General features: G+C 34.0%; 1 protein-coding gene across 2 annotated transcripts in view; it reads right to left on the bottom strand.

Moving 5' to 3' along the window:
• Positions 1-26,814, bottom strand: part of EDIL3 (EGF like repeats and discoidin domains 3) — a 382,865-nt gene that overhangs the window by 149,712 nt on the left and 206,339 nt on the right. For both annotated transcript variants that reach the window (XM_054688093.1, XM_054688092.1), the window contains one exon: positions 11,658-11,771. In XM_054688093.1, coding sequence (XP_054544068.1) covers positions 11,658-11,771 — 114 coding nt within the window. The remainder of the gene's footprint in view (positions 1-11,657; positions 11,772-26,814) is intronic.

Genomic DNA, 26,814 nt, shown 5'->3' on the forward strand with positions numbered 1-26,814 from the left:
ATGTTTCACCTAAGCACATAAAAATGCCATGTTAACATGTGCAGAGAATAATGACTGGCCTCAGATTACATTTTAACAACGTTCTAATGTCCAAGGCTTAGGGTGACTTCTTTTCTAGCATTTTCTTTTAGATATTTTTTATTCTCTATATTGTTCATATTTTGTTTTCTCACCCACCCACCCACTCCTTTTTTTTTTTTTATAAGGGTGAGGGAAGGGTGATGGCTGAAAGACATATATTTTTACTCTGAGAAAAATATATTATTTTTCAATTATACACTATAATTTTAAACTTTATAAGGGCAAAATTAAGTTGCACTGTTCCCAAATGCTCCCAATCTCTGTGTACTTTATCTTTCTTTGGCCATGAAATAGGAAATGGGAAAGAGAGTTTTAGCCTGAAGAATAAATGTACGACTAAATTTTAATCCTTGGATATATGCAATTGAGCACACAATGGGAATATTGACATAATTTTAAAATCAAGAAGGCCTTACCAGATGTTTCAGTAATTATTTGCAAACTAATACAAAACTGTCAAGTAATAAGAATCTGATTCAATATATTAGAGGTTTTTAGAAAGTCCTAAAGGGTCTATTTGAACATTTTCCAGATTTTTCCTATCTTTCCTTTTAGATTATCACTTTAAGGTACACCAGGTGAACTTTCAAAGTGTGATATGTCTGTTTAAAACTGTTGGGCAACATTTGGAAAAATATACCCAGAGGCATCTGATTGAAGATGGAACTTCTGTGTCAAATACAGAAAATTCAATTTGGTTTGTCATTGACTCAGTTTTCTGTGTTCATTCTTGCAAAAACTTCATCCTTCAGTAATACTGGAATCATTTCTTTCCTTGAAGACTACTGATATACTGACACAGTACTTTGTCTTTTGTTTTTTTAACTTATTGCAACATCTTTAAAAGATTATGATTAATTAGGTTAAAATAATTATCTACTCAAGTATTATAGTTATACTTATTTTAACTTACATTTTTGTATACTTATGAGTAGATTTTAAACATTTTGTGTCATGGATTGAACACTGTATAATTAATCCTGAATATAAAATTTTCATCAATTCACAGTTGATTTCTTTACTTTCTTATGTTCACAAAATATATGTAACTTGTCCATTCTCTGTCCTACTGGAGTTATGAATTTTATGCATTTTACTTCATGCATTTCAAGGAAAGTAATCTAATATTTATATTAGGTAATGCTTTCAAAGACAAACTGATTGTTGAACCACTCCATTTTAAATTTCTGAACGAGAACAGAATTTTATTGGGCTAAAATTAGGATAACATTATTTTTCTTTGCTTCTCTGACATTTTTCTACATTTTGGTGTTCAAAAAAATCCCTTGTGGTTGCAAAAAAGATAGATTATGGATGGATTTTTAACACATAGTTGACTTGTCCTGATCCCACACTCTCAAGGTCTAAACAGTAAGGGAGGGCCTCCCGGTGGCGCAGCAGTTGAGCCCTGGGTTGCAAAGCTGCCCGCAGCCTCTGCAGCGCTGGTTTCATCCCCAGCCGCTGGGCTAGGGTCCCACATGGTGCGCAGACCTCTCCTGCAGCCCGCTGCTCCCCTCAGCAGTGTATTTAATCAGTCTGCCTGCTCTGCTCTCCCCTCTGGCTCTGGCGAATTCTCTCACCCTCCCGCACTTCTGACTGTACCCAGTGCCTGTATAAATAAAAAATAAATCTTTAAAAAAAAAAAAAAAAAAAACAGTAAGGGAGCATCCTAAAAGCCCATCTCAAAATGATTATACAGCAATTGGAACTCATCTACTACGTATTAAGATTTAAAGGACCACGGTGCTGTTTCTCCTTGAGCTCATCATCCTTTTCACAAAATTTCAACTCTACTGCCCTCCTTTTTTTCATTTGGAAATGATTCCTTTAGTTTCAGCTCAGAAGTTACTATCCTAAACCCCTCAAATAGAAAAGGCACCACAGTCATAACTCCCTCCTCTTTTCACTAATAGCGCTAATCATATCTTATAATCAGCTACCATGTAATTCTTGTATTCTCTGCCACTAGTCTGTGTTTTCTGTAGTGCAAAAACTGAATTTATTTTAATTATGATTGTTGTCCCAGCTCTAGATGGTGGTTACAATTTGCTGCAATTGGTGAATGGATTAATTCATTCATATGTGGTTCTAAAACTTTGTATATAGTCATGTTAATTAAAACTCGATAAATTATTTTGGCTAGATTTTGGTTAGTATATTTGATCATATAATTGAATACATTCATTATATTATATTACTAAACTTATAATTTTCATATTAAATTTATATGTGCATTAATTCCCATTTCTATTTCTTAAAAATGCTTCATATTAAAATGTCCTTTTTTATATCAGAATCTCTTTACCTTTTGTATTTGGATCTATGTCATACCTGAATACAGCAGAGTAGGAGTTTAGTGTTATATAGTATAAAACTATAATCTTTGACTGGATGTTGGGCAAGAAAACACTGGAGGATTCACTACACTTAGTTTCTATTCACCATTCACTAAGCTATTTGATCAAATAATAATGCTAGTTTATAGTAATTATAAACATAAAAACATAAAGAAATAAAAGTATTTGTGATTTAGAATGGTGTTATGATATCGTATTTTTCAAAACCAAAGAAATTACTATTTCATATTGGTTTTAATCTGATTAATTATATTCAAATTATTGAATTAACACTGCAGGATTTCCTAAATTTATATACTTCTTAAACATGGTACGTACAACATTAAAGCCAAGTTCTACATAAGTTGGTCTCAAGTACATAGAGTTTATTACTAAAGTAGTTAGGCCATTTGAGTATATAGTAAAAAGGTAAAATTGTACAAATTCATAATAAAAGATGAGCTACATCGGCATTGGATTTTTTTAAGTAATTCAAAAATTCTAGTGTCTATTTATTGATGCAATTACTTGATTATTCATCGCATTTATTGAACTGGGCATTTCACCACATACTTCATATATGCTGTTAATTTTAATTTGACTGTCAATATGGGGAATGATTTTTTAAAAATATTTATTTATTTATGCATACAAGACCTGGGGTACAGGCCAGAGATGTGTTGGGTGAGAGGATCCACCAGAGACAGAGTGAGGAACAGAACAGGCAGATTGACTGAAATCTACAGCTGAGGGGAGCAGCAGGCAAGTCAGGAGAGGTCTGTTGCACCATGCGGGTTTCCCCCTGGCTGGCCGGGAATCGAACTCATGCTGCAGAGGCTGCGGATTGCTTCATAGTGTGGTGCTTAATCCCTTGTGCCACCAGAGGGGCCCATGGGGAATGATTCTTAATTCCATTTACAAATGAGGGGTCTGAGCTTTAGAAGGATAACTAATTTGTTTAGACATATATTTACAAAGAAAAAAAGCCAGAGTTTATGCCTCAGTTCTATTTGAATCCAAAACTTGTGTTCTTTCCTCTTTCTGTGCTGACACTCACCAAGGCTACTCCTCAAGTACAAATGACTTTTTTAATTATTATTTTATTTTGTATATTTTTACATCATTTTTCTTTTTAAAAATTTTCTTTTATGTATTTTTTACATCATTTTTTCATTTTTGCACAATGTATGCATTTTCATCTTGGTTATAGTCCCCACACAATTTCCAGCCTCCCTTGTTTTGATCCTACTCCTTTCTCCCCCCACCCCCTGTAATATGTCTCTGGTTTATAAGCCAGAAAGAAAAAGAAAAAGACCGGGATGGTCTCACTCATAACAGGAATTTAGAAAACCTAAATAAGGGACCAGGAAAAAGACTAATTATAATAAAGTAAAAATCAAAATCAACAAGCAAATATAAACCAGTGCAAAGATATTAAAGTGTATTCTATGATAAACAGTGTTCCTGTCACCCTGCAAGGGGCAGGATCAACCATGCTTAGATGTGTAGATGCTGTAGCCACAATGCTTGAGATGAAGTCAGGCTCTGTGGTTCACCAGCCATGTGAGCCTAAGCAAATTATTCAACCACTTAGTAGCTCAGTTATCTCCTTAAAATGGTGCCACAATAAGTAGAATCTACTACAGAATGTATTTGCTGAAAGAATTAAACAAATTAATGTATCGGGTATTTAGAATTAGTGCTTAGCACACAGTAAGTTAAAAATCTAATATCTAAATTAAAATCAATTTTGTCCCATGGCAATTAGTTGGTGACAAGATATTAAAATGTAAGATTGAGTAAAAGAAGGGGTGTGTTTGTTGTTACTTATAAATTTGTCTTTACAAAAGCAATAAAGTGTAGAATATGTAAAAATGCACAACACGCCATTTATTTATTTATAAAATATTTTAGCAGCATTCATAGCATAAGCCTGCACTCACACAAAAATATTTGGCAGCAAATATATCAAAAGAAAGAACATATATATTCTATGTTCTTGTGTTTGCAAAATGCTAGCTCTTTTGTAACGAAGACTTAGAGAGCAACAGCTTTTTAAGAAGCTGATAAATATTAATTTACAGTTTTCAAAATAGATTTATTTGTATCATCCTTTTTCCCCTTATAACCTTTTGTGATAGAATTCTTAAAGTAAAGGGTCATAGAATTATCTACATTGTTTAATTTTTAAAAATCTGGATACTACTGACATTTAGAAACATCAGTTTATACTCAGTTGAAGATTTTGCTTTTCATTTTTCATAAAACTCACTGAAATCATACAAGCCTTAATACACTTGGCATAATAGTTTTGGGATTTGTATTATAAGAGTTCCCTTGGTAACTACCTTAATTTCCAGAAATAGTGTCTGCAATGGAAATGAATTTGAGTACCATTCCTGAAATTTAATCATGTCACATTTAAACACCCAGGAGGGAAATGTATATGGCTATTGTGGGCCACATAGCCCAATAAGTGAAAGCAGTCCCAGTTATCTTTGATTCGTTAACTGAAGTGCTATCAGTTTCCACTTACTTTAGTTTAAACACCATGTTCTGTTAAATGTGCATGGCAAAGTGTATCTGTTCTTATGAGAACAGGTTTATCATTCCAGTTCATCATCATTTTCCTTTTAAGCTGTTTATTAAAATGTTTGAACACTTGAGTTTATATCATTGAAAAGCATCAAGGGGATATAAATTAGGACTTTAATTAGAAGAATTGCTGTAATATTATAGCAAATGCTATGGGAACATATGAATGATTTTCACTTATCAATCAAAAGTCATTAAAATGTAAAAGATAAAATAATCAAATCCCCTGTAATGAATCATGGAAAATAAAAACAGAACAGAGACCTGCCAAAGTAAATAGTAAGTTTTATGAACCACATTTGGAAGCCTAAACTGAAATTACTTAAATCAAAACTATTATTGCCTTAAGTGATAACATATAATTAGTAAATAATTACTGGAAAATTATAAGCAGATTTTTTTATTTATTATAAGACTTAAACATTTGTTATTTATATTTGAAATAATTATACTTTTATTAAAATGTGTAACGGGTGATTGATTTAAATAATAATTATTCCCACATAACTGGATATCATGTCAAAATAGATAGGATTTCACATTTATTTATTTCTTATAAAATAAAGATGCTAACAAGCTATATTAATGAAAGCCATATATTATAATAAAGATTTCACACAAATTTTTAAATTATACTTACCAAAGTAGTATCTCAACATAAATATCTTACTTTTAGTCATTTAAATGACCATATATACACATGTTCAGGTTTTAAAATGTAGTATATTGTTAATATTCGAAATATTTCATTTCATTGTACTGGAAATAGTAATCTTAGTAAATTGCTTAAAATTGAAGTTCTGGTAAAAATGAGGAAAAGACAAGAGACTACTAATATCTGAAAAGAGCAATCCTTTTGATGTTAATTGACAGGTATCATCATCAGTATATCTACACCATGACAAATATTATCTCCAAAATTCCTGATTTTATATTTTTCAGGTTTATTAGTGGTGGTTGTTGCTCAGATCATAGTTATCATATTTGCTTACTGAGTATTAAACATGATGAGAAATATTAAACATGATGAGAAATAGGTAAGTGATATAAAATAAACTTTCAACAAGTTCACAGGCAGAAGCAGTCTGAAAAAGAGAAATAGGACTCCCATTTATCTCTTGGTTTAAGTCTATTTGCATACCTCATTTGAAATAGAGAGTTATGAAAGTTTTTAATCAGGTCAAAGGAAAGAAAATGAACTTGTAGTATCATTTACTGAGTATCAACTCATATACTGGGTAACATTTCATTATACTAGCAAAAGAAACAATATAAAAAAAATGTAAAAATTACTTGATAGCAGCTGAAAGCACTGAGAAAAATCAGTGTCATCCCCATTGTTAAAGATCTCAAAATGCTAGGGTCTTTTATTCTTGCATTCTGCAAATATTTACTAAGAACATGTTAGCCAGCCCTGCTCTAGTAATTGTGATTACAACCATAAAATCTTTCTCAGAGAATATTTACTTCATTGGAGGAAAAGTCAATAAATAATATGTACAAATAAAAATATATTAGCACTGAATGCTAAGTGAAAAATTTTAGCAGAGAAAAAGTGTGAGTGTGCATTGAGGTAAAGGGGCCTGGGAAAGCCCATTGAGCCATCTTTTATGCAACTCCCCAAAGGAAGTAGGGGAGAATGTCCTAACAGAGAATCCTATAGAAAAACAAAGAGAAAGGAAAGGTTCTGTTGCAAGAATGTGCTAGGTGTGTGGTCACTAGCAGTGCCAAAGAGTGTGTGTGTATAAGAAAGAGAGAGAGAGAGAGAGAGAGAGAGAGAGAGAGAGAGAGAGAGAGAGAGAGAGAGAGAGAGAGAGAGAAAAGGAGGGACATAAGAGTCTCATGGTTAGCATTTATCCCTGGCTGAACAGCTCTTAACCTTTCCTGCCCCCCCACCTGACTCTCTATAATTAAATCCCTGCCTATTTTTTAACATGCTGCTTGTTTCTACTTATCTATAGTTCCATTTCTTTATACATTCATCTTTCAGTTCATTTAAGATATGATGTCAGAGATACCAGTGAGACAAGAAGATGCATTCAGTCAGTGCAGCTTTTTCCTTCATATATTTAAATCTCACTTTAAATAGCCATTCAAAATATATTTATCACTTTTAGATCATACAGGTACAATATACCTGCTTTTAAAAATTCGAAAATATACAAAAGTATACAAATGTATACAGAACACATTATAACATATGCATTAAACTATTTACTTCTTCTGTTGAGAAATTCTGTTCACGTTCTAGCTATTTTTTTCTTTTGTGTTTAATTTTATTAATTCAAAAGATATAAGAAAGGATAAGTGATATTTGACTTTTATGTTTATTGTAGCTTTTTCTCCAGTTTATTGTCTGTATTTCATAGTTTACTACTTTTGTAGAAATATTTTATTTTTAGCCAATTTTATTCTTTTGTAACATCTAATATTTATTATTTGGGGGAATATTGTAAATGCTTTCATTTTAAAATTTACCAGGCCTAGTCCCCAATGGCAGATGAATGGGTTAAGGAGAAGTGGCATATGTATATTTGTGTATACATTTACATACATACATATATATATATAAATATATAGATATAATCTTGCCACTTGCAACAATAAGATGGAGTGGATGGTGTTATGCTAAGCAAAATAAATCAGAAGGAAAAAGGAAAATACTGGATGGTTTACTTGTATGTGGAATATAGAGAAATAAAACAAAGGAACAGATAAACCAAACCAAAACAAACCCTAAAATTTGATTGCAGAATTGAGGCTACCAGAGGGGGAGGGTGGGTGTGGGGAACAAGCAGGCTAGGGGGCTTAATGGGCTATGGTGCAGAACTGTGAGTGCCTGGGTGGTGGGTGTAGTGTGGTAACATATGTCTGAGGAGGTGTGAACCTGTACCTCTGAATCATATATGGTGTTGTCTACCAATGTTATCTCGATAAAAAAATAAGAGAATTTAAAAATTTCAAAAATAAAATATACCAGAATTTCAACCATCAGTAGAAATAAGAAACAAGTGGGGATAATGAAGCAAGTATGAGCGCAAAAGCCTTAGATTGAAGACAGTTCACATTTGAACACAAGGATAATAGCATTTCAGTGAGGTTGTTCTCTGATTCACCAGAAGTTGGTCTCTATTATTTTCCCTTATATCTGCCTCCTGAAATATCTGCAGAAACAAATGATTTCTCTGCCATAACTGCAGGGGTAACCCAACACAATAGTACCTCTGTGAAGCATGACACAAAGCCCAGAGAAAAGTTTATCAATCATACTTCAGAGTGGAAGACAAAACACTGGTTATAAGGTAATGTCAAAATCTTAAATTCAGTCAGTTTAGAGCTGGCACCACCTACAACCTGCAGGTGCTTTTATGTGCTTCTGTGGGGAGGGAATGATCCAAGTCCTCAGTGCATAGAACTAAATCATTTCTGTGGCAGAATGCATTTTCTTACTCTGGATTTTCTAAAAGTACTATGAAGCCACGAAAGAAGTAGAACCATATTTCTAGAAACCCAGACAATAGGGAGAATAGGATCCTTCACTTATCACAAACTCTTACCTAGCATACGATAAAATCAAATACCCCAATAGGAACATACTTTGGAGAATACTTTATGTGACTCTCATCTTTGTCAGTGCACAGAGATGGACAGAGGAAATAGCAGAATGTCAGGGTATATGATAAGCGAGGCACCTCACTATCATAGCCAGGTTCAAAAAGATGTTTGAGTTTAAATATAAATATATAAATATAAAATCAAATCTAGGAAACACAAAGCATTTCATTAAACATGGTATCAAAACTGATTGCAAGACATAGGGCATAGACTAGTGGCAGTTAAATTCAGGTACTACTTACGATGTCCTTCCATTATCTATCAGGCTTCTGTCTTTTCAAGGCAAACTCAGAAGTGGTGACCTCAACAAAAATGTCTGATGGGAGTTTGAACAATATTTAGTCATTAATTTCAATTTCTAGCTCAATTCCAGGTTTTCTTTTATTTTCAACTCATAGGCAACCAACTGGCTTTCTAGATGCTCTTCGGCTAGTATAGGGAAACAAGGGTATCTCTGTGTGTGTGTGTGTGTGTGTGTGTGTGTGTATGTCTGTCTGTCTGTGTGTGTGTACCTCCAAGTTCTTGTCTCCTGATCCAGGAGTCTGAGTCTGCAAACTCAGGTAACACTATTTCTTATTTTATTTTTATTTTTTAAATTTTATTTTTATATTCCCCATGCAAATTGCAACCCCCTTATTTTGACCCTAATCCCTCCTTTCCCCGCCCCCCCCCATAGTGTGTCTCTGGTTCATAGTTGTAGTTGATTTTGATTTTTTTCTTTCTTATAGTTATTCTTTTTCCTGGTCCCTTATTTAGGTTTTCTAGATTCCTGCTATGAGTGAGACCATCTGGTATTTTTCTTTTTCTTTCTGGCTTATTTTGCTGAGCATGATCCCTTCCAGGGCCATCCATGTTGCTGCAAATTGCATGTATTTATCTATTTTGAATGCTGAGTAATATTCCATGGTGTATATGTACCACATCTTCTTGATCCAGTCATCTATTTTTGGGCATTTGGGTTGTTTCCAAAGCTTAGCTATTGTAAACAGTGCTGCTATAAACATAGGGGTGCAGGTGCTCTTTGGAATTAAAGTTTCTGTGTCCTTTGGGTAAATACCTAGGAGTGGAATTGCTGGATCATATGGAAGCTCTGTCTTTAGTAGGTTGAGGAATCTCTACACAGCTTTCCATAGTGGTTGGACCAGTTTGCACTCCCACCAGCAGTGCAGGAGACTGTATTTAGAGAACCAGAGTTTGAGCACCTCTGAGTAGCCCGCATTCCTAGGTAGGGTCCTCATGACAGTCCCCTCTAAAGTTCTTCTCTAAGTAAACTGGAGAGATTTCATCCTCTTCCTCCTTTGACCACTCCTCCTGTGGGCCAGGAGTGGTCTTATCATATCTGTACAGGCTCTTATCCAGGTATTGTTTTAAGCCTCCCCCCCCTAAATTTCTAACACTGCTTGGGAGGTCATTTATGCTGGTACTAGATGTCTGTTTTTGGAGAATGAAAATCAAATAGTCACTCACAAAGGTTTTTCTTTTTCATCATGTTAATCATGTCTTCCATACACCTGGAGGGTACTTTTCAGCACTGTTTCTAATGCTGACTAGGCAGTCATGCTCAAGTCCCATAAACCAAAAGATAGGATGTAAGAGCTATGTCTGGGTTGGGGCAAGGACAAGCTGAATCTGAATGGAAGTCCACTTAGCAGATGGTCAGTTAAATGTTTTATAGTAAGGTTTCTAGGTCAGCTGATTGCATGCCTAATGGTCTATTTGGTTGTCTGCTCAATCTGCTTATTCAAACTGACATTTTCTTTTCATCAACTTACACTCAAAATCTTTCTTCAATTGTATTTAAGCTTAGAAAATATTTTTACCAATCCAAGATATTTGTGATATTCTGAATATCATTATTATAATGAAATACTTCAAGCAAGGGTAATAAGCATCCTTAGATCATAATTCTGCTCATCTGTATACCATAATAAATTCTTCAACAATTTCCCTATTTTCATTTTGTATATTACTACATTAAAAGAGGAAGGAAAGGAAGAAGTAAAATTGTTTCTAAAGAGAAACAAGTGCGTGTGTATTTGTGCGCGCGTGTGTGTACAAGAGTAAGAGGAGCGCAGTTTCTGTTTATGCTTTTCATCTCTATATAGATATATAATAATAACAAGATAATTTAGAGAAAAACACACTGAGCTGAGACTCATAAGAAATGATTCTAGATTCTTTCTAGTCTGGCTTCATTTGCTAATTGGAGAGCTTGGGAAAAACCACATAGCTTATGTGTCACAGTTTCTGCATCTGAATTCTCATCTTCATCTGCCTTCTTTATTTGCATAATGTTATGCAGCTCAAATATTTTTACATACACCAAAGCAATTGTAGTATGATGTTTATTATGTGCCCAACAATTCTAAAAGTCCAGTTATTCTCATTGATATAAGAGGTCATTTTCCATAAACCATAATCCTGTCACAATCTTCTTAGAGTTTGTTTTGCAGAAGAAGGGGTACTTTGCACCTCTTTGAAAAAACCTGAGGCACATTATTGTCCTTTAATTTCATCCATCATCTCAAGACCCTATAGATTTAAGTTTACAAAAAGACAAATAGTGTGTAAAATTCTTACTAATGTGTAAACCTGCTCAACATGTATTTTTCTTTATCTCTGCTTTTATTTGTATCAAGGTTATCTAGTTAGAATGCCCTGAATTTATTGTCTGAAATCAGAATAAGTAGAAATTTATGAAATACATACACTCCGAAGCCAAAAAGGTGTTCATGGGAGAGATACGCTTGTGTCTCTGAGGTAATATTTTTGTCCTCTTTTCAGACCCAAAGGATACCACTGCTGTGTACATCATGCACAAAATGAGATCATGCACAAAATGAGATCTGCCCTACAGAATATGTGTATATTGATAACATAACAGCAATAAACATGAATGCACCATTTAAGCAAATTATTAACTCAATGCAAATTATATTGATTTCAACTTATGTTGTGTAATAATTGCAGATTATGCAAATGTGTTTATATTTTATATATATGAATATATATATGCATGTGAATACTTACTGTATTGACAATTTCTTCCCATGAATTCACCTGGGCACTCACAGGAATAGTTGGCAACAAGATCAGTACATATTCCACCATTTTTACATGGCTCAGCTTCGCATTCATTTATGTCTGAGAAAAACATAAAGAACAGAGGAGAATAATTATTGGTGAAAAAATGATTAGTTACTGGAAGGTTTTAAATATGTCAAATAAAATACAGTCTAAATAATGCTATTATTTTTTGTGTATTTGTCTCAAGTCGATAATATAAATACTGCTTAAAATAAACAACTTGTTAATGATCAACCTCAAAAGAAATTGGGAACCCAAATGAAATACCAACAGTACTAATCCACTCTACAATCCTGAAAATAAATATGAATAGTTTGGGAAATATTCAGAGTTTCCTTAGAATTAAATCAAACAAATTAATCCTGGTAGAGAGATGAACAGGTATCACTTACAAGACCTAGAATCCTCCCCTGCAGCAAAAACTGCCAATTAACACTGTCTCATTTCATCTTAATTCATTAAAATTCTAACTGACAGAGATGTTTTAGTTTCTAAATAGTTCGCCTTTGATGAATGCGATGAGAAGCAAATTAGAGTTAATAGCTAAAGCTCGTTACATGCAAAGTATAATAAATGTAAATGATGATCACTTCCTAATCTCATTCAAGGGTTTCTAAAGTTAGGATGACTAAAGGGACTTACCTTTGATATACCATTATTAAAGCTGATGCAAAATCATATGAAATACAAAACATTCAGCAAATTATATCATTTTTGTGCTAATTTTGGACAACAGAAACAATTCATATGATTTTGAAGAAAAAGAAGAAATAATGACTAGCTTAGTGAAATATCAATCACTGATATTCACACATCATCCCTCTAAGCTCGGCGCCGTGCTGGGTTCTATGGGAGTTTGCAAAATAGTTGCAGGACACAGCACTCCCCGTGGCTTTCTCTTCCTGTCATCTGCTTTAATTGAATTTCTTCTCTACTATTATTCCCACAACTCTTTTTTTTTTCATAACCTTTTTCACTGACAAAAATGGTGTGTATCTGAGAAACTGTTTCTGTCTTTCACCCTGTGCCCTAGTCAGACTGTGAGCTTCACCATGCAGCCCATGTCCCCCACTGCTCTTTGTGCCTCTGCAAATGCTGCATGTTATCTGGAAGACCATAACTACACAGTGATGTTTCCTGATAAAATCTGCTGAATAAAGTTAGTGGTGCAAACAATGCAAAACAGAAAAAATGACACCTTATTCAGATTTTAATGTGTCCTTGGGTACACTACAATGTATCCAAAGGTATTTCTGAAATCCTGGGTTTTCACAGTGCTTAAAGCAATAGGATCATTAAATTACCCCCTTCTAGATCTAGAACAAACAAGGACAAAATACCGGAAAACCTCTATTTTGTCTCTTATTTATTTTTCTTCTAAACAATCTCTCCTGGAAGTAGTGTTGGATATGTTCTTATTCTAAATTTCCTTTATGAAGTTTGGTCTAAACATCCTTATGTAAACGATGAATGACTTGCTCTGAAAAGGTCATCCTTTTGATTTCTTGCAGATTTTCACAGATTGAAAATAGACACAATTCATGATTGTGCTCAGGAAGAAGCTAAATAATTTGAGGATTTATCAGTGAAACAATAGGACAAAATCAGGATCTGGTAACCTCTAAAATGAGTTGTGTACTGTAAAATATAACAGACTCCCAAATATTTGAGACTAAAACTTTCCAGAAAGCAAGGCAATCATGCAGGAAGGAGGAGAAGGAGGAAAAGAAAGAGAATGTCATTTTAATTTTCTTAACTGATGAAATATTTAGTTCTTTACTGTCATGTAAGAATTTCATTTAGACTTTATATTAGACTACGATATAAAATATTTTCATTAAATTATGAAAGTGGCACTTTCATTGCCAGGTCAATGTAAGTCAATGGCAATGTTTGGCTACTTTGGCACATGACTAATCTTTGTCTTTTTGTGTGTCATATCTACTGCCATTTGTTTTAGAGGATAGTATGTTAATGATCTATAAGAAGTCAAACCTTGGGGGCCTCCCTGGTGGCACAGCGGTTGAGCACTGGGCTGCGAAGCTGCCCGCAGCCTCTGCAGCACCAATTGGATCCCCAGCCAGCCGGTGAGGGTCCCACGTGGAACGCAGACCTCTCCTGCCATGCCAGCTGCTCCCCTCGACAGTGTATTTCATCAGTCTGTCTGCTGTGCTCCCCACTCTGGCTCTGGTGAATTCTCTCACCCTCCCACGCTTCTGACCGTACCCCAGTTCTTTTATAAATAAATAAATCTTTAAAAAAAAAAAAACAAGTTAAACATGCCTTAGAGACTGCACTGCCTTATTTTGTAAAAGAGAATGAATATAACTTTTCATATATTAATAGGGAGAAAAGTATTGATGTTTGAACAAAATCAAATAAGGGAAATATAATGTTAGCCTTGAAGGAAAGGTTTAATTAGTATTAATAAAGACAGGATAAACATTGTGGTGTATTTCCAGAGGGAACAAGCATAAGTCACAACTTTGGAGCAAAATCTTCTTGGCATGATGGTTTGTTCAGATACCCGAATGACCTAGCTTGTCTGGAGCAGAAGTGAGAAGGGGAAATAGACTTGGGGCCCAAGTTTGTCCAAGGACGAACCCTTAATGCCAGTAGAGGGAACTGGTCTTTAACTTCTGGCACTGAAGACTTGGAGCCAGATAAGAAAGTGTCTGCTATATCCCTGTACTTTAGAAAGACACAGAGAAGCCTTATGTGGAATGACATTAAGAAATGTATCGAGGAAGGTTGGATAGAGACCCACACAAGTAATAATGCTAATAGAGACAACATATTTTTAAATTCTCAGGTAAGAGGCTCTAAGCAATTTCTATTTTTAAGATAGAAATAGACAGATACATATATATGTATATGTTTGTATATTTACATATACATGAAGATAATTAAGCATGCAGGAATTATTGTTCTTTGCTTCCTATTTTTTCTGTCTTTATACAATAAATAGTACTTAAACACGTGAATATGAATTTAACTCAGACAAATCAAGTTTTGAAACTATGAACCTACGAGTTGATTGCACATCAGTCCAGATGTACAATTATCAACAAAGGAAGTTATAATTAAGAAAAACTGATTGAAAACAACAACAAAACAATTAGATATTTGCCCAGAAGTTTACATGAGGTGGACTGAATGGAGAATTGCATTTGCTGAAGTGAAAATGCTTTATAGCCATGTCCAATTTTTGATAGATAATAATCTTTTACTACTTGTGCATTTTCCAATTTTTTACATAAATAATACCTTAAATATTACTTCATTGAAATATAAATTCTATATGAAGTGAGTTAGCTCTTTTAACACAGTAGCAAAATAAATAAAGCAATACTGCATATGTACCTATCTAGCAACATCTAAGCTTAGAGAACAGATGCAAATTACACAGAAGTGTTTATATATTAGTATAATGCAGGAGATCATTTAGTGGTATGGCTATTTGCACTGTGATTAACATTGCCAGCAATTTAAATGAAAACAGACCTCAATTTGTATAAATCATGTTTAATTAAAGACTAGATATAAATGCTCATGGAATATAATGTAATAAACTGAAAATTAAATATCATAAATCACATACATTTCTCTTTGTCACAGATCAAGACATTATCATTTCCAGAAAAAACATCTACATCTATTCAAATGTACTGGAAAATACAAGATTATATTTAGAATAAAAAAATCGCAGAGCAGTTCCCATATAAGAAATTAATTTCCATATTTGGTTATATTTCTATTTAATTTATAATAATAAAAGCTACCATCTTTTGAGGTCTTTGATTCTATGATCCTGTTTGAGAACTTCTTTTTAAAAAGCCTTATTGAAAAATGGATTTTATAGTCAAGAAACCAGATGAGCACTTGGTCTTCACTATCAACACATAAAACCTTGTTGACCACCAGGCAATCTTGCAGCGGCACAGTGACAACAACCAAACATAGATTTCAGATGTAAATTCATGATGCACTTTTTTTTTTTTTTTTCTGGTAAAGGAAGAAGAGGTCGAGATGAGAGAGTAAATAGTCAAAACAGCATGTATTTCTTTGACTCAAGAAAGTAATCCACCAGAATTTCCAGGTCCTATGCTCTGTTTTAAATAATTGCAGATTCATTCATGTTGTATGCATAATTTATGCATACTTATCTTTACCATTATGTAGCACATATCTCATTCTATACATGTCCGTAAAGAAATACTAGCAGTCCTATCTCTGGCTTGGGTTTTTGCTGACAGAAATAAATTCAACCTATGCATACTCTGGAGTTTCAATGATGCGTAGCTTGCCCTCTTGGTAATTGATGAACACATATTCACTAAAATCATTCTGAGTACTCATCACCTTACCTGACTGCATCTTTAGAAGAGCCCAGTTAATCCTGTCTTTTTTGTTTTTCTGTATCTTTATAAGATCAATCATTGTGCAAATTATAGCCCTACAGTACATCAAATTGACTTTGGAGTAGTTTGTAAAAGTTTTGAAAATCAAAATTATATTTTGCTAGTTCTTTGTGACTTCAAAATAATGACTTGTCTGGACATAATTTCTTGCCATAGAAGTCATGTTGCTTCTTTTTGGATAATTATATGTAAACATTATGAGTCATATCATTCATGATATACTCCAACAGAAATGAAATGGAGATTTCTACAATCTAATTCCTTAAGCCCTCTTCTGGAGAATTTAAAATTATTAACTAACTAACTAGCTAACTTTCAACTAACTCACTCACTAGTATTTACACTGACACATATTAGTAATCTGTAGAGTCAGGAAATAACAGATTTCTCTCTTGGGCTATAGTGTCCCAATACATCCTTGAGTTTCCCTAGATTTCCTCAGGTGGATGTTATCTGGCCCCAGGAATTCAATTATATTGGCTGTGCCAACTTGGCCTAGAATATTTTTTCCAACTTTATTGAGATAATTGCCACATAAAATTGTGTGTAAGTTTAAGGTTTATTTTTTGACTTGAACCATATATATAAATTTCAAAATGATCTCTATTAGCTGATCAAAAAGCTACCATTTATTTTTTGTACTGAGAATATTTATGTCAACTCTCTAATATTCAACTATGTGATACACCATATTGTCATTATATCACTAAGCTTATTAATATTATAACTAGAAATTTGTACCATTTGATCAATATCTCATTTCCCTACTTCCCAACCTATTAACCACCAATCTACTCTCTGTTTCTCTGAGGTTTTTTTCTTAGCTTCCACATTATCAGTGAGATCAAGGTCCAGTCCAGTTATTAAAAATAGTAAGATTTCCTTATTTCTCATTGTTGAATAATATTCCATATATAATACATTTTCTTTATCCATTTATCTGTTGATGGATACATGTTGTTCCAGGTATCATTGTGAATAATGCTATGGATATCAGTATACAGTTTCCTCAAATAATTAAAAGCTAGAACTACTATTTGATCCAATAATCCCACTTCTGGGCATATATTCAAAGAAATTAAAATCAGGATTTTATAAAGATACTGACTTAAAATATTCCAAATACTTATCACCATATAGACTAGAGCATCCGATTTTGGGGGCATAAATCTATCTAATCTCTTGTAGTGGAGATAAAGGCAACTTAATTCAATCATGAATCTATCTCCTTTTCAGTGCCAAGTACATCCAGACACTATGAACATAAAGAAGGACAACTATTTCAGGGATTGAGAATCCCTATTTTGATATATTAAAATGACACCAAGATAAAGCCTTTTTTGGTTTTGCAAAACTATAATTTCTCAACTTCCTTATTTCTTCCCCTTGGGGTCTCTTTGCTCCCTCCAATATTACTATTGACTGTTAATTAGTCCGTAAGAGCTTATTTTCAAGATCCTGCTATTTTTGATCCTTAACAACACTTCTTCCCTGGGCTCTCCATTAGCTGTTAGATATTCTCCAGACCTCCTGTGAGTGATTTTCTTTTAAAATTTGTCCTTGTATTTTTTTACTTATCTAAAGCCTCTGGTTTTTCAATTTTATTTTTAAAGCTGAATAATTTATAGTGAACTTCTAGGAATTCTGTCGTCTAAGATAGTACTGAATTCAATTATGTCACAATCAGAATTATCTACAGGATTTCCCAGCCATTTCTGGGACCAATTCAGTACATATTTAAATCTTGTATCCTGGGCCTCCCCGGTGGCACAGTGGTTGAGCGCTGGGTTGCGAAGCTGCCTACAGCCTCTGTAGCACCGGTTCAATCCCCGGCCACCGGGCGAGGGTCCCACATGGCACACAGACCTCTCCTGTCGCCTGCTGCTTCCCTCAGCAGTGTATTTCATCACTCTGCCTGCTCTGCTCCCCCCTCTGGCTCTGGTGAACTCTCTCATCCTCCCGCGCTTCTGACTGTGCCCAGTGCTTGTATAAATAAATAAATAAATCTCTAATAAATAAATAAATAAATAAATAAATCTTGTATCCTGAACTTTCTCTTGATCTTGCCTTCTGTCACTTTACCAGGAATTCACTTTAAATAAACACAGTAAAATCAACACTCTTCAACCAGAATGTCACACATAAACCTTTCATAATTTATTGATACCCTTCATTAATCAGAAAAATAGCATTAAAAAACCCACACCCAAATCTAAGAGGTGTGTCCATATCACTTTCTAACAAAGACTATACTCTCTGTCCCTACCTATTCTGGCATCCTAGCAATTTACATACAATAACCTTTGCTACTAGTATTTTAGCAAAGTTCAATTTTCTACATCTCAAATTATCCCAGTAAGGATTTATTTGCCTTAGCCAGGCATTTGATCACATGAGATAACTATTCCAATGTTCTTCTAAGTTCAAAATCAGAGGAGACAGAAGAGTTGGAGGAGGGATAGTAAAGATATTTGAGACCTTGAAAAAAATCATAAATAAAATTACATGGAAAACACACAGTAGAACCAAAAATAATCAAAGTCTATGGTGGAAAATATCACCAAAGATAAAATCATCTCAAATGATATTACTTCAGGGACATGAAGCATAGATCTTTGCCTGGCAGAAAAGGTTTTTTGATTGGTAAGAAATAAATAAGAATATTAGCGATCTGAGGAATCATCAACTATCTGTAATAGTGAGTCCTTTGATTGAGGCAAGTATCTCAGCTTATTTCTAAAGGAAAAATGGGGTTAGAACAATCTTTCCTTTAAAAATTGGAACATTTAAAATAGAAATTCTGATTTAAATAATCTGGGACACAATGAAGCACTAATATTATGTATATTAGACATCTAGGAGATTCAAATGGTAGTCAGGATTTATAAACGTCAAGTAGAACCTATTTATATGAAGCCACTACATCAATTCATTCATCTATCCATCCATGCATCCACCCTTCTTTCTGTGCAACTTGGTAAGAATGCAAAAAATAATATGACATAGTTTCCTACTTTTCTCAAGGGTGTTAAAGTACAACAGATAGACAAAGAAATAAATAATCATTTGCAAGGCAAAGAGACAAACATTCTAAAAGGAAAATGAATACATATTTTCTCAGTTGAACTCCAGCCATCAACAGCAAATTCAGTCTAGCAGGTTAGAGAATGTTGAACTTTTGAGAAGTCTATGAGTCTAGGGGAAATGCTTCTTAGCTATCTAGAATTACAAATAATTATAAATAATTTACTCTGTAATTTTTATGAATTACTATGCATCTCATTATTCTATCTCATTATTCTGCAGAGCTGAGATGACTTTCCATTTCACATCCCTTTGTTCCAAGTATGCATGCCAAGTATTTCCAGGTTTCCTATATACATTGTGATTCATATATTTTTGAACATTTATAATGCTTTATGCAAAACTGACCACGTGATTGCCAATTTGCATGCCAATTTAGTTCACTTACAACCATCCCTAGTTTTAGTGGTCAACACTGATGACCAACTATTTTGGATTTTTTCCTATAGTGAGTAATCACAAATATGTAACTGGCTTTGAAATGGAATTCAGTTTGGTAGTATAGCTGTGAATCATGAGATGCCTTCACCCACTTATTGACTCACTCAATCACTCATTACAACTTTGATGCACATCAGCTATGAATTAGCTATTAGATATATAATCGGATATCTTAGTAAATAGGGATAGTTCCTGCTGCTAGAGATCTTATCTTCTATTCTTCTATTCAGGTCAGAGATGATGATAAAAAAATATAGTGAAGTATGTGCCATGTACTACTGTATAAACAAGTACTATGATTATAAACAAGACAGTAGTTTTGTTAAGGGAAATATTGGAAGGTTGATTAAAGAAGGTAATATTCAATTGTTCTTAAATGATAAGAATTTTTTTAGATGTGTTAAAGTGAGAAAGAATGTGAAAGAACACAATGCTTTCAGAGAGAACAAGCACTTTCAAATGTCTTGATATGCACAGGATCTCTGTGTGTAGAACTATTAGGGATGATGGTGACTAAGTAGTCTGAGACCAGATTTTTATCTCCTTATAAACCAAGTTAAGGAACTTTAGTTCTTGGATTACTAGGAAGAATAGATAATTTAAGAAATATGTAAAGGGCATGGGATTGAAATAATTTGCATTTTAGGAAGAACATTCACATACTATAGAATCAATCACTAATTTAAAAAATCAGAAAGGAGTGATAGTGAAGGCGAAGATAAACAGCTGGGACTTCATCAAATTAAAGAGCTTCTGCACAGCAAAAGAGACAATAACAAAAACAAAGAGAAACCCCACCAACTGGGAGAACACTTTTGCACACAACACTAATGATAAAGGACTGATCACAAAAATCTGCAAAGAGCTGATGAGACTCAAACAACAAAGAAAATAATCCAGTCAAAAAATGGGCAGAAGAGCTAAAAAGAAACTTCTCTGAAGAGGAAATGCAAATGGCCAACAGGCATATGAAAAAATTTCAACATCACTTGTAATCAAGGAAATGGAGATCAAAACTAAAAGGAGATACCATCTTACACCAGTGAGAATGGCACATATTGAAAAAACTAGCAACAACAAATGTTGGCGATGTTGTGGAGAAAAAGGAACTCTTCTGCACTGTTGGTGGGAGTGCAAACTGGTCCAACCACTATGGAGAGCTGTGTGGAGATTTCTGGACCTACTAAACATAGAGCTTCCATATGATCCAGCAATTCCACTCCTAGGTATTTACCCAAAGGACACAGAAACATCCATTCCAAAGAGCACCTGCACCCTTATGTTTATAGCAGCACTATTTACAATAGCTAAGCTTTGGAAACAACCCAAATGCCCCAAAATAGATGACTGGATCAAGCAGATGTGGTACATATACACCATGGAATATTACTCAGCATTCAAAAAAGATAAACACATGCAATTTGCAGCAACATGGATGGCCCTGGAAGGGATCATGCTCAGTGAAATAAGCCAGAAAGAAAAAGAAAAATACCGGATGGTCTCACTCATAGCAGGAATCTAGAGAACTTAAATAAGGGACCAGGAAAATGAATAACTATAAGAAAGTGAAAATCAAAATCAACAAAAAACTATGAACCAGAGACACTCTATGGGGGTAGGGGGTGGAAGGGGAGGGATTGGGGTCAAAATAAGGGGGTTGCAATTGTATGGGGAATATAAAAATAAAATTTATTATTAAAAAAAATCAGAAAGGAAATTTCTGTTGAGCCCATGTTACCCAGACCACGTATGATGGTTATGGCCATATATCTTTAGACATTTATCTTGCCTTGGTATAAAGGTAGACTCCATATATTTAGGATGGCCAGATTTGGAAAATCAAAATATGTAAGATGACCATGAAATATTTGACATTGATTATAGAACAAAAATGTTTATCTGAAATTTAAATTTACCTGGGCATCCTGTGTTTTTTTAATGGCATGTGATATACTTTTAATTAATTAGTTAATTAATTTTCTTACACTTTTGTTTTCCTTCATCTACCGAGAAGTGAAATGGTTGACATTTAAATATTTTAGAAGATAATGTCAAACTTATTTTCAAAGTAGTCACACAAATTTGCACTCTTACAAGCAATTTTACCCACAAAAGTTTTTAAGATAAAGACCATATAAAATTAGTGATTACATCACTAATTTCACTTCATATATAAGTTATCAGTATTGTTTTTAAGATTCAGTCAGTTTTACCAAGAGAAATTCTAAGAAAATAAATTAAAGCATTCTATTCATCAGGTTGAATTACTTTTCTCTTCAGTGACAATGACTTTCTTTAAAAAAAAAAATAGACAATAACTTCAACTAAAAATGATGCAGCATTAAAAGAATGGAAACAATACCATATTTAAATATCAGGCAATTGTTCTGCTCCCCGCTCTGTCTCTGGTGAATTCTCTCACCCTCCTGCGCCTCTGACCTGTACCCCAGTTCTTGTATAAATAAATAAATCTTTAAAAAAATAAAAAATAAATATCAGGCATTGATACATAGTTAAATTCATATATACAAAAAATAATTTCACTTAACTCCAGAGTTAATTTCTTAAAAATCACTATAAATCAACTTTCATCTAGGTATATGTAGACTCAGTAACACAATACCAATAGCTTCTGCTTTTTTGCTTCAGTATCTTTGAAATTATATATTATAGAAATAATTGAAAACATCTGAAAATGATAAATTCTATTACAATTCTAAAGCTACTGTGTGGATTAAACAAAGGATTTTATGGGAAAAATATCTTTCAAACCTTAAGGACTATAGCTAAGAATTATCTATACTATAAGAATATGAGTTAATTCATATTTGCATTGTTATATAGAATGTTTCTTGGTTATATTGTTGGATAAAAATGTAGGTAAATTTTTAATGAAGCTTTCTGTATGCAGATACTTCTACTTTGGGGGTTATCATCAGAGTAAATAAATGAGTAGGCATTTCATAAACTTTCTACAGCAGAGCCTTGGAGAGGCATGAAAAACAGTATTTATCCTCATAATTGCAAGTCCATGAAAATTCTGATCTTTTTGGGATATAACTTCACAAATATTTTTAATATATCTCCTTCTAAAATGGTGACAATTTTTTTTAACTAGAATATCAACTCTCTACACATTTTAGCTAACATTATTGAGTTATCTTTGCTAGACATAAATGTTGACTGATAAACACAGAAAACACTCCTTTTTCATTTGTGAGCATTTCTTTTCCCAACAAGGTGGAAGAACTAGATTGCCTTCATTCCAGGATCTCATCTACATAATTATAGTAAGTTTTCTGGATTTCTGGCAGAACTGGAAGCAACAAAACATCTGCCACACTCAAGGCCATCGTGGAAGAATCAACTTCAAGCAACCAGCTGACTAATCAGTGCCAAAAATGTGTGTGTACATCATTTTTAAAAATTTTCTTCCATATTTATTGTTAAGTATGCCAAGTCTGCATATTTCCTTTATTAAAAGTGATGATGCTGGAATTCAAGATAACTTCTGCTTTTGGCAAGACATTCATAAGATGAAATAACCAAAAAAAAGTAAAATAGATAAAATATAGATGGTAACGTTTTTCAAGAAACTGAATATGAGGAGAGAAAGTGCAATAATAAAGCAGGTGGATCCTGCAATTGCCAAGTGTTCAGTCTTATGAAGGATTCCAGGCCATAACATAGAGAGAAGGAATTCAGGAACTTGGCAATTCTCTGAGTTAAAGGGTCCTGAGAGTATGGAGAGCACAGAAATTAGTTTGTAGGGCAAAATGGTTGATAGGCAGCCTAAACAGATTTGCAGAGTGTGTCCTGAACCCTGGTGTGCTCCCCAACCCCCCAGGTATTTCTCTGGGCAGGGATCAGTATATGCAAGTAAGGAAACTACTTAGGAGAGAACCCTGTCAATAGACTAGAAGAACAATACTTAGAGCTAAACTGAACCAGGGAGCTGCACGAGAAAATAAAACTTCATGGGGCAATTGGCAGTGGAACCAAAAGCAACTTGACTCAGTAATGGGAAATAATTAGCCCTGAACTGAGCACAGTTGGTCCTGCCTAACACAGAAGCAAGACACAGAAATATCAAACTCTTTCCAGATAACTGTGTAAGATAACTGATTTCAAGAAGAAATGAAACCGCAGTAAATCTAGTACTCAACAAGGTAAAGTCATCTGGATTACAGTCATGATTAATATACATGCAAAACTGCAGAAAACATATCAGGTACTAGAAAAAGGAAAAGAGTATAAAAATGTCATTATTTTAACTATATTTGATATATTGAAAATGTTAAATACAGGGCCTCCCTGGTGGCACAGTGGGTTGTGTGAAGCTGTCTGCAGCCTCTGCAGGAGGGGTTCAATTCCCAGCTGGCCAGGGAGATTCCCACATGGCGTGGCAGACCTCTCCTGTTGGGCCTGCTGCTCCCCTTAGCAGTGCTTTTGGTCTGTCTGCCTGTTTTGCTCCCCACTCTGTCTCTGGTGAATTCTCTCACCCTCCTGCACCTCTGGTCGATACCCCAGCTATTGTATAAATAAAAAATAAATCTTTAAAAAAAAGGAAAATGTTAAGTACAGACATGGAAAATATGAGATTCATACTGAACTTCTAGAGATGAAAACTACAATATATGTGATGGAAAATGTGTTAGAAGAAAATAAAGAAGATTAGGCATTACAGAAGAAAGGATGAAAAGATTTGTGAATTTTAAAGACATAATATAAATTAAAGAGAATAAGGCATAGAAAGAATAGTTCAGTGAGTTCTGGGATAAATAAATAAGTTTTAGGACACATACTGAGGTAGCCTAAAATAGATGTGACTGGAGTCCCTGATGAGGAGAGGGAAGAAAATATTTTAACAGATAATAGTCAAAATATTTCCAAATATGGTGAAAATTATATCCACAGATCCAGGCAACTCAAGAAATCCCTTGAAGAAAACTACAGAAAGGCATATCACAATTACAGAATTCAGTGGATGAATGCTGCATTTTAAATAAATGATGCTGAAATAACTGAATATGTAAATAAAAGACCATACAACCATATCTGATACTATATAAAAAATAATTCAAAATGGGCTGCAGAGCTTAAAGTAGAACTTAAGACTATAAAAATTAGTCAAAATTATAGGAGAAATCTTTTGAGGTTCAGTTTCAGCAAAGATTTTTAGATACATTGAAAGTTTAAGTCATTAAAATTTATAATTTTACTTTATCAAAATTATAAAATCCTCTTCCTCAAAATCAATTTTAAGAGAAAGAAAACACAAGTCATATATTGGTACAATATATTTGCAAATCAAATGTCTGATAAAACACTTGTATCCAGAATACATAAAGAAATGTGAAAACTCAATAATAAAACACATTATTACAATATTGAACAAAATACTTAAACACACCCTACACAAAAGAATATGTATTTCTAACAATGTCAAACAAAAATATGAAAAGGTGTTTGACATCAAAGCAAATGGAGAAACACAAATTGAAACCAAAACCAGATAACTACTACAATATCTAAAATTAAGATTGACTATACCAAGTATTGGTGAGGACATGGAGAAATTAAACTTTATAATGCTGTGTGTGCAAAAAAAAGAATTAATTAAGAAATAATGTAATGTAGTTTTTCCACTCCTAGTTACTGATACAAGAGAAATGAAAGATATGTTCACACAAAGATGTGTATTAATGTTCACAGCAGCTTAATCTGTAATAGCCCAAGCTGGAACCAATCAGTCCATCCAAATATATACATACATCTGAGTACTACTCAACAATAAAAAAGGATTGCACTATTGATACAAGTTACAACATACTTTCATTAAGTATGCTTAATGAAAGAAACCAAATAAAGAGTACGTGCTTTTAGGCCTCCCTGGTGGTGCAGGTGGTTGAGCACCACACTGTGAAGCTGTCCGCAGCCTCTGCAGCGCAGGTTTGATCCCGGCCTGCCTGCAAGAATCCCACAAGGCGAAGCAGACCTCTCCTGTCTTGCCTCTGCTCCCCTCAGCAGTGTATTTCGTTAGTCTGCCTGTTCTGTTCCCCACTCTGTCTCTGGTGAATCCTCTCACCCTCCCACGTATCCTGGTTCTTGTATAAAAGTAAATAAATCTTGGGCCTCTCCTTGTGGCACAGGGGTTGAGTGCTGGGCTGCGAAGCTGCCCACAGCCTCTATAGTGCCTGTTCAATCCCGGCTACCAGTGAGGGTCCCACATGGCTTGACAGACCTCTCCTGCCGCTCCTGCTGCTCCCCTCAGGAGTGTATTTTGTCAGTCTGCCTGTTCTGTTCCCCGCTCTGGCTCTGGTGAATTCTCACACCCTCCCACATTTCTGACTGTACCCAGTGCTTGTATAAATAAACAAATAAATCTTTAAAAATAAATAAATAAATCTTTAAAAAATAATTTTTTTTTTTAAAAAAAAAAGAGTATATGCCTTCAGATTCTACTTACATAAATTCCTAGAAAAATAAACAAATCAATGGAGCACAAAAGCAGATTAGTGGTTGTCAGGGATGAAGATGGAGAGATTACAATGGGATAGGAAGAGTCTTCTGAGGGTGACAGACGTGTTCAGTATTTTGGTTAAGATGATGGTTCCAGAGGCGCAGACATATGTCAAAATATATCACACTACACATTCTAAATATGTGCATTTTATTATACAGCAGGCATACCTTAATACTTTGAAGAAAGCTCTATCAAGTTTCTTTTTACAACCCACTTAATTTGTCAGTTGTAAACATAACCACATACCCACAAATACACACATGCATCATGCACACACTGAATCACAATAACAAACCCACAAAACTAGTTTTTCAAATTCATATCAGAGAGGTTGTTTATTTTAATGCTTATGCCTCCAAGTGAGAACCATGTAGCCCAAATAAAATGAGGCAGGGCTTATTGGAAAGACAGAATAGTTTAATAAAACATGCTAATAGAAAGAGTTGTATTCATAAAAATGACGAAAATACTATTTTTTTTCATGGCAGTTCACCTCTTGCTTTGCAGGTTATTTTCATCACTCAAAGGCGGCTTTGCAGGAAGTCTTAAATGAAGATGAATGGGGAAAAAAAGGAGCATAACTGCAATATTTTCTATTGCTTATCTACTTTTAGCTTCAGATTGGATT

Source organism: Talpa occidentalis, unplaced genomic scaffold (genome assembly GCF_014898055.3).
Source record: "Talpa occidentalis isolate TD23 unplaced genomic scaffold, MPIMG_talOcc4v2.1 talOcc4.6, whole genome shotgun sequence".
Taxonomy (NCBI): domain Eukaryota; kingdom Metazoa; phylum Chordata; class Mammalia; order Eulipotyphla; family Talpidae; genus Talpa; species Talpa occidentalis.